Source organism: Loxodonta africana, chromosome 15 (assembly GCF_030014295.1).
Source record: "Loxodonta africana isolate mLoxAfr1 chromosome 15, mLoxAfr1.hap2, whole genome shotgun sequence".
Lineage (NCBI taxonomy): Eukaryota > Metazoa > Chordata > Mammalia > Proboscidea > Elephantidae > Loxodonta > Loxodonta africana.
Window position 1 is genome coordinate 78041018 of NC_087356.1, and position 13073 is coordinate 78054090.

The 13073-nt window shown below is 39.1% G+C and overlaps 1 protein-coding gene across 6 annotated transcripts in view; it reads right to left on the reverse strand.

The window, feature by feature from the left end:
- Positions 1-13073, reverse strand: part of CBL (Cbl proto-oncogene) — a 101814-nt gene that overhangs the window by 56180 nt on the left and 32561 nt on the right. Inside the window, exons 1-2 of one of the 6 annotated variants that reach the window (XM_064268949.1) lie at positions 7028-10635; positions 5670-5786 (exon numbers count right to left, since the gene is read on the reverse strand). The exons of the other annotated variants lie outside the window; for them this stretch is intronic. Of the exons in view, the coding sequence (XP_064125019.1) occupies positions 5670-5786; positions 7028-7041 (131 nt within the window). The 5' untranslated portion in view covers positions 7042-10635. Of the gene's footprint in view, positions 1-5669; positions 5787-7027; positions 10636-13073 lie in introns of those variants that run through there. 6 annotated transcript variants of the gene reach the window in all.

Sequence of the window (13073 nt, forward strand, 5' to 3'; positions counted from 1 at the left end):
CCGACAAGAAACTAATAACCAAAATATACATAAAACCTCACCAACTTAGCAACAAAAAGATAAATAAGCCAATTATAAAATGGGCAAAGGACTAGAATAGACATTTCACCAAAAAGGACATTCAAATGGCCACCAAACACATGAAAGGATGCTCAACATCATTAGTCATCAAAGAGATGTAAATCAGTGAGATACCATTTTATTCCCCCTAGGATGGCTAAGATTAGAAAATAAACGTTGGCAAGGACGGGGAAAGTGGAACCCTTATCCACTGTTGATGGGAATGCAAAATGGTACAGCCACTGTGGAAAACAAGTGTGGCAGTTCCTCAAAAAAACTAAAAATAGAAACTACAATATAACCCAGGAATTCCATTCCTACATATATACTCAAAAGACCTGAAAGCAGAGACTCACACAGAGACTTGCACACCAGTGTTCACTGTCACTATTCACAGTAGCCAAAAGGTAGAAATAACCTAAATGTCCATCAACAGATGAATGGATAAACAAAATGTGGTGCATACAATGGAACAGTATTCAGCCACTGGAAGAAAAAAGTCTTGATACATCCTACAATATGGACGGAGCTGGAAGACATTACGCTGAGTGAAAATAAGTCAATCACAAACGGACAAATACTGTATGACCTCACTTATATAAAAAGACAAGAAAAAGCTAAGGTAGAGAGGCCAAAGGTTATATAAGTGAGGTCATACATTTGTCCTTTTGTGATTGACTTACACCAGAAAGATGTTTACCTGTGTTTTATTGACTATGCAAAGGCATTTGACTGCGTGGATTATAACAAATTACAGATAACACTGCTAGAAATGGGAATTTCGGAACACCTAATTGTGCTCATGCGGAACCTGCACATAGACCAAGAGGCAGTCATTAGAACAGAGCAAGGGGATACTGCATGGTTTAAAATCCAGAAAGGTGTGTATCAGGGCTGCATCCTTTCACCATACTTAATTAACGACCTGCAATATACAGACGCCAAAACCTTGCTTGCTGAAAGCAAAAAGGACTTGAAGCACTTACTGATGAAGATCAAAGACCACAGCCTTCAGTATGGATTACACCTCAATATAAAGAAAACAAAAATCCTCACAACTGGACCAATAGGCAACATTATGATAAATGGAGAAAAGACTGACATCGTCAAAGATTTACTTTTACTTGGATCCATAATCGACGCCCATGGGAATGGCAGTCAGGAAATCAAACAAGTCATTGTGTTAGACAAATCTACTGCAAAAGACCTTTTTAAAGTGCTAAAACGCAAAGATGTCATATTGAGGACTAAGGTGTGCCTGACCCAAGCCATGGTGTTTACAATTGGCTCATATGCAGGCAAAAGCTAGACAATGAATAAGCAAGATCAAAGGAGAACTGACGCCTTTGAATTATGGTGTTGGTGAAGAATATTTAATATACCATGGACTGCCGGAAGAATGAACAAGTCTGTCTTGGAAGAAACACAGCCAGGGGGCTCTTTGGAAGCGAGGATGACGGGACTTCATCTCAGGTACTATGGACATGTTATCAGGAGGGACCAGTCCCTGGAGAAGGGCATCATGCTTGGTAAAGTGGAGGGTGAGTGAAAAAGAGTAAGACCCTCAACGAGATGAACTGACACAGTGGCTGCAACAATGGTCTCAGACATAATAACGATTGTGAGGATGGAGCAGGACCAAGCAGTGTTTTGTTCTGTTGCACATGTGGTCACTATGAGTCAGAGTCAACTCGGCAGCACCTAACAACAACAACATACAATGTGTGGCTAACTGTCTCCATGAATAACTGCCTCTTTTGCCATGAGACCAGAAGAACTGGATGGTGTCTGGCTACCACTACGGAACTTTTTTTTTTTTTAATTGTACTTTAGACGAAGGTTTAGAGAACAAACTAGCTTCTCATTAAACAGTACATATATTGTTTTGCGACACCGGTTACCAATCCCACAACAGGCCAACACTCTCCCTTCTGACCTTTGGTTCCCTATTATTAGCTTTCCTATCTCCTCCTGCCTTCTAGTCCTTGCTCAGGGCTGGTGTGCCCCTTCAGTCTGTTTTATGGACCTGTCTAATCTTTGGCTAAAGGGTAAACCTAAGAAGTGACTTCATTACTGAGCTAAAAAAGGTGTCCAGGGGCCATGCTCTTGGTGCATTACTAAACATATTGATCAATGATTCCACAGAAGAATCCTGATCAGAAGAAGGAAAATGCCAAAGAGAATTTCAAATTCTCATGGAATCTAGGCTTACTGGAACGATGGGGATTGCATGAACCCCTGAAGCTCTTGTCCTGAGATAATCTTTAAAACTTAAACCAAAAATATCCCCTCAAGTCTTAAAACCAAATAATAGTTTAGCTCAACTAGTAAAAAAATGTCTGCCTTGAGTATTATGCTCTTTTAAGAACTATCTATATGGGATCAAAGTGACAACAGCACTTGGAAAGATTAGATAGGAATCTTAGGGGACAGTATGTTAATGGGGGAGGAACAACTCAGAAAAGGAGGGTGAGAGGGGTTGCATAACTCAAAGAATGTAATCAGTGTCTGTTGTACATGTAGAAATGGTTGAACTGGTGTACGTTTTGCTGTGTATATTCTCAACGAGAACAAAATAAATAAAATTATACTAAAAAAAGAGAAAAAGAATGAGTGGTTAGAGGCCCTGTTTAACCTTTAAGAGTAGAATGAGAAATAAAACTTGATAAGAACCACAGCCACCACTTACATAGATCAAGACTGAAACTGAAAAGTGGCTTTTCTATAAATACAGGCAGTCCTCGGCTTAGGAAAGAAATCTTAAGAGATACTAAGTCTACCTTTAAGTCAAATTTGTAGGTACGTCAAACAGGTACAGATGGCTTTTATTTGGTGTCAGTCAAATATCTGTCTTAGCATGCGCCACCTGAGCACCTTCTATGCATATAAACATTTAAGAAACACTGCCAAACCACGCATGTTTTCATGAGCGTCACAAAGTAGTACGTGCATTCGTTATTATGAATCATTTTATTTAACTCAAATTTTTAATGTAAAAATGGCAGTCTGTTCTTAAGTATGAGTCGCTCCTAAGTCAGACATTCGTAACCTGGGGACTGCCTGTATTTAAGATAAACAGAAATCCCCTCTGACCAGTGTACTTACTACCACATAGCATACGGAAAACCAAGTTGACTTGTAAATGTTGGCCTTACAGTATTATGAAGAGAAAGAGGAAATGGAAAAACACATAGCATGGGGAGATAAATTAACCCCTTATATTAGAAATGCATTTATTAACATTTAAGATAAGTACGTGCCACTCTTTTTTTGTGTTAAAACAAACTGTTGTACAAGTACTAAAATGGTTTCCCTTGCAAGCACTCTAACAGTTTCCAGAAGAAAAAGGCTGTTGTGAAGTGAATATTAAGAGATTGGGGTTCTCTAGAAAAAATAAAATAAAATGATGACTTACAAAACAGTAAGGCTGATGTATTCATAAAGATATTTCATTTAGGGCTACTTTTTTTGAAACTCCATTTTGATATTGAGATAAATTCTACAAAATTGGTAAATTGGTTATTTATTCTTTCTACAAAGGAATGCCTGGAAAATAAATAGGATAATAAAGACTATAAAGCCGTTGCTGTCATGTTGACTCCGACTCATGGTGACCCTATAGGACAGAGTAGAGCTGCTCCACAGGGTTTCCAAGGAGCGCCTGGTGGATTTGAACTGCCCACCTTTCGGTTAGCAGCCGAGCTCTTAACCACAGCGCCACCAGGGCTCCTACGCCTAGAGGCCTAAAATGTATTTCCTGGTCTACTGTTAAGTTACTGTATTCCTTGAGCAGTTATTTAACCTCTGGGCCTGCATTACTCCAGATGTAATGAGGAAGCTGGCAACGATCACTCTTAAATATCTCTTCCTCATCTATAAAAATGTATGATTTTATGTATATAACTGATTTGAAAACAGAAAAGAAACCTTAAGTTCAGCAGTTTGTTTTCACAAAAGGTTTAAAGAGGAAAGATATAAGAAAGCTCTGGCTTATCTTTATATGACTGAGGACTATAAATGATAGCAAGAAATAATTATAAAAAGTCTATTTTCTCTCTGCCTGCAAAACCTGCCCTGTGGATTTTAATTGAATGGTTAATTATATGAACTTTATATGATACCTGGAAGAATTCATCTAATCTGCTAAAATATTATTCTCTACTCTACACTAGGGGTTTACAAAGTCCCAGAATTTGTGATGAGTTATTTTACTCAAAGATTTTACAATTTCTGAAGAAACAACACACAAACATAAAAAAGCATCTCAGCCATTTCGAAATATTATCTCATTAAGTGAAAATGGTTGAAAGACTCAGAAAGGAGTTTCTCTGATTTTTAAAAAGGGGCAAAAACAGAACTTGCCTTCTAAAAGCAATAATTTAGTTAGTTATAGAATCTAGGTGGTAGGTGTATGGTTATAAAATTCTTTCAATTTTTCTGTAAGACTGAAAAATTTCATAACACAACACTGGGGAAAAAAACAATAATTTAGGCTTAAACGTATTTTAATAACATTTGTAGACCTAATGATCTTGTATTTCCCAATAAGAAAGCCTCGAAAATGATTAACGCTTTATAATGCAATGACTAACGAGTCCCCAACATTACACAACTTGAAGTTGTAAAATATTCCCAAAGTGAGATCACGACATAACCCATGCTTTGCACTCCACCATGGTGGGGGCTGAAGAACCTATACAGATGATGAATTGATGATACTGCTGAATGGTGAAGTGACCGATGCATTTAAGTATTTCATTTATTGGTACCATTTCAGTGATAACTATGCTGCTTTTCCTGCTCTAAAACCTTATATACAAACACTAGTGTCATCCAAAGAAAGCTGAGTGAGAAATACTGAGATGACATTTGTAACTCAATAGCAGCACCCTCTGCTCACAGTAATCAGCTTTAAATAGATACAGCGGAACTTCTTTCAACAAAGCTTCACAGGAAGTCAATGAAGTACTGTTAAACTCTTATCTATTTAAGCTGTTCAAAAAAAAAAAAAAAGGCCAAAACAGAAAACCATCACCTTCAAAAGGAGTTCCAGGCCAACATATCTAAAAATATCAATGGTTCTTTTTTCTGAACCTATATTAAGTGTGGAGCCCTGGTGGGGCACTGGTTTAACAGCTACAGCCGCTAATCACAAGGTCAACAGTTCAAATCCACCAGCCGCTCCTTGGAAGCTCTATGGGGCAGTTCTACTCCGTCCTACAGAGTCGCTATGAGTCAGAATTTACCGGACAGCAATGGGTTTGGTTTTCTGGCTATATTAAGTGTATCTGATACTATATTCATGGTCCTGCTTTTGAAACCCCAAATTACATGACAACAGATTATCATCGCACGACATTAATCATCCAGAACATTCTCAGCTGTTTCATAGGATTCTAAAGCTAAAAGGGGCACTAATTCACCAAGGAAACGGGGAGGCAGCAGCCCACATGAGATTCTTCAACACTGCCTCATATTTTTATCAAATTAATCTTAAAACACAGTAAGACTCGATCTCCTCACTCCCCCTACACAAAAATCTTCAATGACTTCCCAATAAGCCACTAAATAAGTTCAAACTGCTCAGCTTATAAGTCAAAAGCACTCACGATATGGTCCCAACACATCTTTCTAAACGTGTATTACTCAGTGTTCCAGAATCCTTTCCATCCAGCCCGGGCCTTTGGGGATGGTGTTGCATCAACAGTATATACTTCTCTCCAAATCTAAGAGTAATATTGAGAGTTTACTATGTATTAGGCACTCTGCTAAGCTACACACATCTCATTTAATCCTCATACTAATGCTCTGAAATAGCAATTGCTAATCCTATCTTATAAACGAGGAAACAAAGAGTCAGTGACATGAAATAACTTGCTGAAGGTCACAGAACTCCTAAGTGGCAGAGCAGGTCTGTCTAATTCAAGAGCTCAGGCTCTTTAGTATGACACACATTTCCTAAGACCTATGGTTACTGAAATCCTGCCCACTCTTCAAAGTTAATTTTAAATGCTATCTCCTTCTGAACCCCCATAACACGTTGTATATACTGTTCACAGGCTCCATCCTGTTCTATTTGTACTAGTTGTCTTATTCCCCCCATTTGGATGACAATTCCTTAAGGACAGGGACATGGATACCAGACTCATTACATTTTATCCCCTGCAGCAGCGAGCACACTGCCTTGCAACTAACAGGCATTCAATAAATTTGTAAAGCTGAATTGGTAAAGATTACTTATTTTTTAAGTAAACTTTTTATTTTGGAATAATATTAAATTTAAGGAAAAGCTGCAAAGATAGTACAGAGAGTTCCTGTATATTCCTCACTCCGGTTACCTTAATAGTACCACTTTTATTACTGTGGTACATCTGTCAAAACTAAGAAACCAGCATTGTATCACACAATGCTCCGCTGCTATTCATAAGGTTTTCACTGACTAATTCTTCCCTGAAGCAGGCTGCCAGGTCCTTCTTCCTAGTCTGTCTTATTCTGGAAGCTCAGATGAAACCTGTCCCCCATGGGTGACCCAGCTGGTATCTGAATATAGGTGGCACTGTTTCCAGAATCACAGCAACACGCAAGCCCCCACAGTACGATAAGCGGACAGACACGTGGTGGACTGGCACATTACTACTAATTAATACATTCTTATTAAAAAAAAAAATTTATTAAAGCATACACTACAGTATTTATAAGTAGTAGACCTGGTGGTTAGAGCTCAGCTGCTAACCAAAAGATCAGCAGTTCGAATCCACCAGCTGCTCCTTGGAAACCCTATGGGGCAGTTCTACTCTGCTCTATAAGGTTGCTATGAGTCGGAATCAACTCGATGGTGATGGGTTTGGTTTTTTAGGTTTATTTATAAGTTAGTACCTTGGTTTTTCGAGTGGTTGGAAAAAATGAAAACAGTTAAAAAAAAAAAATCACTGTGAACATTTAGTAAAACTAAGCCACGTTAACTTACGGTACTATCATCATTGTTTCCTAAAGAGTTCAAGAATATCGTCAGACTTCTTTATATTTCAACAAAACCTTTGCATTTACTCAACCCACGTCTGAAAGACAAGCATATTACATAAAGTTACACTGGAGCATTTGTCCAGAGCCAAAAGCATGTTAACCCTGACTGCTGGTTACTACTTCTCTATATCAGTTCCTTAAAGGGATGTATAAAGACATCAGTGTGGTAAAAAAAATGCAGAACTCTCCAAAACTTCTCCTACCCTCCCCCCAACAAACGACAAAATCCTAATCACCAAGCACCTTTCAGAAAGCTTCCCCCAAGAACTTAAAAAATATATAGATATACAGACAGACAAAACACATTAACCCGAGCAGAACACAGCTCTAATAGAATCTAATCAAATATACCGAAAGTCAATCTGGTTACCATTAATTATTTAACTCCTGAGCATATAACACATCAGACAACAGTTTCCATCTAAACACACCGTTTCCCTACACAAATAGAGAGTAGTTACTACTACTGAACTTTGCTATTCTCGAGACTCGGGAAAGATGATGAAATTTTCTGTTATCTGTCTGAATCTAAGACTTTGTTGGGACCAAAACATGAGAATTCTTCACCTCCGCCATTTTCCTCAATATATTTTCCATGAAAAGTAATCCTCAAGTTCCAGATTCTACGTCTCTGTACAACCCCAGTCTTGGTTAGCAGTGCTTTCTCAAGTTCAACATGATCTTATTAAGAAACCATAGATCAAGACAATGCCATATACCACAGGAAGGAAACCACCTTCCTAGACCTCACCAGCTAGTTATCAAGACAGACTCTATTACTAGGCAGACTTTGGTGAGTGCTATGGTAAAGTAAAATCCAAGTGCCCCAAGATTACAGGAGAGAGAATCACTAATTAAAACTAGTATAATTTAGGAGGCTTCTTGAGATTTAAAGAATGGATGGGACTTCAATAGACAATATGGGAGGGAAGGGATTCTAGGCCAAGGGAATGACCAAAACCAACGCTCAGTATTAGGAGACTTCAGGGATTGGCCAAGAGACTGGTATGGCTAGAACACAGAATCATGGTAGCATATAATAAAACTGGAAACGCAGGCAGGCCTTAAAAGGTGGAGACTTGGCTACCAGGGTGAGAGATCTTACGAATGCAGTGTGGAGTCATCAAGGGCTTTGGAACTGGGGAGTGACACATCTGATCTAAGACCGTAACTGACGTCAAGCAGTGTGCAAGATGAATTAGAGGGGAAATCAAAAAGCACAGAGATCAATTAGGATAGTACCGCAGTGCAAGGTTAATGGGAACCTGAACTAGAAAGTAACAGAAGCAGTGAAGTATGACTGATTTGAGAGATACGGCAGAAGTGAAATCAGGAGGACGTAATGACTGACTCAAATTCTGAGCCTGAGCAACTGGGAACAGACTATTACCAGTAATACATTAGCTAAATACTCTTTAAGGGCTTCCTGGGTGCCAGGCGCACCCTGGTGGCACAGTGGGTTAGAGCCTGGCTGCTAATCCATCTTCACTCACAATCTGATAAAACAGCTTCCACTATCATCCCTGTCTTAAAGCTGGGAAGATCTAGACATAACGGAGTTAAGCTGCGAGTCAGCCCCAGAAGTTCATGCTCTTCGCCACCACATTATACCAACTCGATTAGGAAACACAGAAGAGGAAGTTGGTTTGCTAATGTGTTCTGACATGTTGTGTGTGAGATGTCTGAAAAATATTAGCGAGGCAATGTCTGGAAGGCAGCTTTCTGGAAAAGGGCAACTAGAGACACCGGTCGGTGAACTACTTGTGTAAGACTGCTGACACTGCTGGGGACGGAAAGCTCCTACTCTCCAGCCACTAATTCCCTCACACAGGACAATCAAACAAAACAGAACTTTGGAGAGACTAGGAGTTTCCCCCTTTAGGAGGAGTGTGAGGGAAAGCGGGGTGGAGTCAGAAGGATGAAAAAGAATAGTGCTGGCAAGTTTCTTCTATAAAAACCAGTGTAAATCCATGTGAAAGGTATCTTGGTGGAAATACTGGGCAGCCAATGTCCCAAATGAACTATAACCCATTGCTGTCAAGTCAATTCCGATTCACAGTGACCCTACAGGGTAGAGTAAAACTGCTCCATAGGGTTTCCAAGGAGTGGCTGGTGGATTTGAGCTGCTGGCCTTCTGGTTCTCAGCCAAGTTCTTAACCACTGTGCCATCAGGGCTCCGAAGGAACCATATGTCTAAGAATAATCACGCTAAGTATTTCAGCTGTTCTCACATAAGGCTGAAATTAATACCACTTCTTTCAGAGCCAATCTTTGTTTCTCGGTATCTTGTACATAGCCTTAGTGAAAACACATTTAGGACTTTAGCACCTTTCCATAGATTCTCAAACTCTAGGGGTTCTATTCAGCGGTATCTATTACACTTTCCACCAGGAGACGTTACCTGGAACTTGTTTATTAGAGCTATTATGCACAAAAGTAAACAACGTTTCCTGTGTTCAATAAGTTCGGTGAAGTAAACACATATGATAAAAATTTCAGTATTGTCAAAAGATCAAAAGTATAGCCAATGAATGGGGAAAAATAAAGTATAAGAATAAATACGGGGCTGCTACAGGCATCAAGTGGGTAGGACTAAGGCTACCTTATAAATGTACATAGCAGTTCTTTATAATGAAGAATTGCCCTACATTCTGTAAGATTTTCATGTTCCCCTGGGAAATTCATGCAGGGAAAAAAACAAACAAGTAAGAATAAATGAGGAAAACAAAATCACAAACATATCTTGAATAGGATATAAGAAATGTAAATGCTACTTAAGACTGCCAACTTAAATTGACCATGAAAAATCAGTAAAAAGCTTCAGAAAGCACCGACTCTTAAAATCTAATAGAAGAGACAAAACTAAAAATACAGAAGGTATTTTAATAACAGAATACAATAAACTCTTCCAATAAATTTTCATTAATTTATTCATGCCATAAATACTGAATGCCTACTGGTTTCAGCAGAACTTCTAGGCTAAGACAGATTAGGAAGAAAGTCCTGGTCACCTCCCCAAAATCAGCCAATAAAAACCCTGTGGATAACAAGGGTCCTATCCACAGCCGATCATGGGGATGGTGCAGGATTGGGCACTTTGTTTCCTTGTGCATGAAGCTGTCATGAGTTGGAGGCAAACTCTACGGCAGCTAACAACTATTAACACTGTTCTTAAACATAAGATTAGGAAAAATGGACTCTTTTTTGCAAAAGTATTAACTGACTCAAGAAGAAATAGAAATTTTGAATAAACCAATAACCATTCAATGGAGTGGACAGGAAAATCCACTCCCCATCCCTCATATACACGGTCACACATGCATGTGTGCACAAGCACACACAATAGGCTGTGACGTATTGTAGAAATTTTGGTAAATACTCCCCCCAAAAGCTAATTTTTATCTTTTACAAACTATTCCTGAACAAAGAGAAGAACTAACTCATTTTGAGCCATTCCAAAATCAGACAAAATACTATAAGAAAAAAATTGTATGCCAGTTTCACTTACCAATACAGATGAAAAACAAATCCTAAATGATTATTAATAAACTGGACCCAGTGAAGTATTAAATATATACATACACATATATGTGTATACACATATGTGTGTGTGTATATATAATATATATATAATATATATATAATATATATATAATATATATATATAATATATATATAAATATATAATATATATCACTACAGCTAGGGTTTATCCCAGCAATGCAAGGATGGTTTAACTTTAGAAAACTACTAACATAATTCACTGCAATAACAGAGTATAGGAAAAAAACCATATGATCACCTCATAGAGCCAATCACTTTTTACATCTTCCAGTTACCACCCCAGTCCAATCCACCATCATCTTACTTAGATTACAGCATCTGACTCCTAACTGGTCTTCTTGTTCTTTCCGGGTTGCTTGGCAATGAACTAACTAGGACTAGGGGCCTCTCCTCCCCCTGGCAGGAGGGGTTATTCCTAAACATCTTCCCAGTGGCCCCCACGGTCTCCAGGTAGTAGGCAGGCAGTATTCTCAGCAACTCCTGTAAACAGCTGGCACCCATACTCACACCTATCACACCCACCCAATAAAGGAGAGAGGGCAGGAATAGGGTATGCGGGCAATTTCCTTTCCTGTAGCTATTCTCACTGTAGCTACATCCCCAAACCAAGCACACCTCTCTACAGAACTGCAAGAAACTGGCAATCTGTGTACCTGCTACCCTTCTACCCATGGGTTCCAGCCTAAGTGACACCACTAACATTCACGGGGACTCCACTAAGAATGGGGTCTCAAAAATACTTGCTGCATAGATATTTGTACAAAGAAAATGTCAGTAGTCTTTGAATTACGACATTTCTTTTAACGCTTTTCTCATCTCCGTAATTTTTCATCAATGACTACATGTCTCTAACTTTTTTAAATCAAATATTTGTCCTGCTTACTGTGAACCAGACACTATTATACATAGTTTCTAAATATTAACTTACATATTATATTACAACAATCCTATTAGAACTCTCTTAAAATGAGATAGCTGAGGCAAAGAGAACAGATAGCGGATGGCGAAATAGTCAAATCTGGGCAATCCAGCTCCACAGTCGGTGCATCTGATCTTATTCTCGTCTGCCTCACCCTCACGGCTCAATGCAACATGTTTAATAACACAGAAGTGTGCCACTGAGTAAAAGTGAGAGACTGCACTATAAACCAGTGACTTAATCACTCAGGGTTTCAATAAAATCTAATCTATAAAACCTTAATCTAGTGTTTAAAAAAATAAAGACTGATTCTCAAAACTACAATGAGATTCCACCTCACTCCAACAGGGCTGGCATTAATCAAAAAAAACACAAAACAATAGATGCCGGACAGGTTGTGGAGAGACTGGAACACTTATACACTGCTGGTGGGAATGTAAAATGGTACAACCACTTTGGAAATCGATTTGGTGCTTCCTTAAAAAACTAGAAATAGAATTACCATATGATCCAGCAATCCCACTCCTTGGAATATATCCTAGAGAATTAAGAGCCTTTACGTGAACAGATATACGTACACCCGTGTTCACTGTAGCAGTGTTTACAATAGCAAAAAGATGGACGCAACCAAGGTGCCCATCAACGAATGAATGGATAAATTATGGTATATTCACACAATGGAATACTACACATCAATAAAGAACAATGATGAGTATGTGAAACATTTCATAACATGGAGGAATCTGGAAGGCATTATGCTGAATGAAATTAGTCAGCTGCAAAAGGACAAATACTGTATAAGACCACCATTATAATAACTGGAGAAAGAGTTCAAACAGAGAAGAAAAAATTCCTTGATGGTTAGAAGAGGGGGGAGGGAGGGCGGGAGAGAGGTTTTCACTAATTAGACAGTAGATAAGAACTACTTTAGGTGAAGGGAAAGACAACAAACAATACAGTCGAGGTCAGCGCAACTGGACTAAACCAAAAGTAAAGAAGTTTCCTGAATAAACTGAATGCTTCAAAGGCCAGCGTAGTAGGGGCAAGGGTGTAGGGACCATGGTTCCAGGGGACATCTAAGTCAACTGACATAATCTATTAAGAAAACATTCTGCATCCCACTTTGGAGAGTGGCATTTGAGGTCGTAAATGCTAGCAAGCAGCCATCTAAGATGCATCATTGGGTCTCAATTGACCTGGAGCAAAGGAGAATGAAGAACACCAAAGACACACCGTAATTATGCGCCCAAGAGACAGAAAGGACCACATAAACCAGAGACTACATCAGCCTGAGACCAGAAGAGCTAGATGGTGCCCGGCTACAACCAATGACTGCCCCAACACGGAACACAACAGAGAACCCCTGAAGGAGCAGGAAAGCAGTGGGATGCAGACCCCAAATTCTCGTAAAAAGACCAGACTTAATGGTTTGGCTGAGACTAGAAGGCCCCCAGAGGTCATGGTCTCCAGACCTTCTGTAAGCCCAAGTCAGGAACTATTCCCAAAG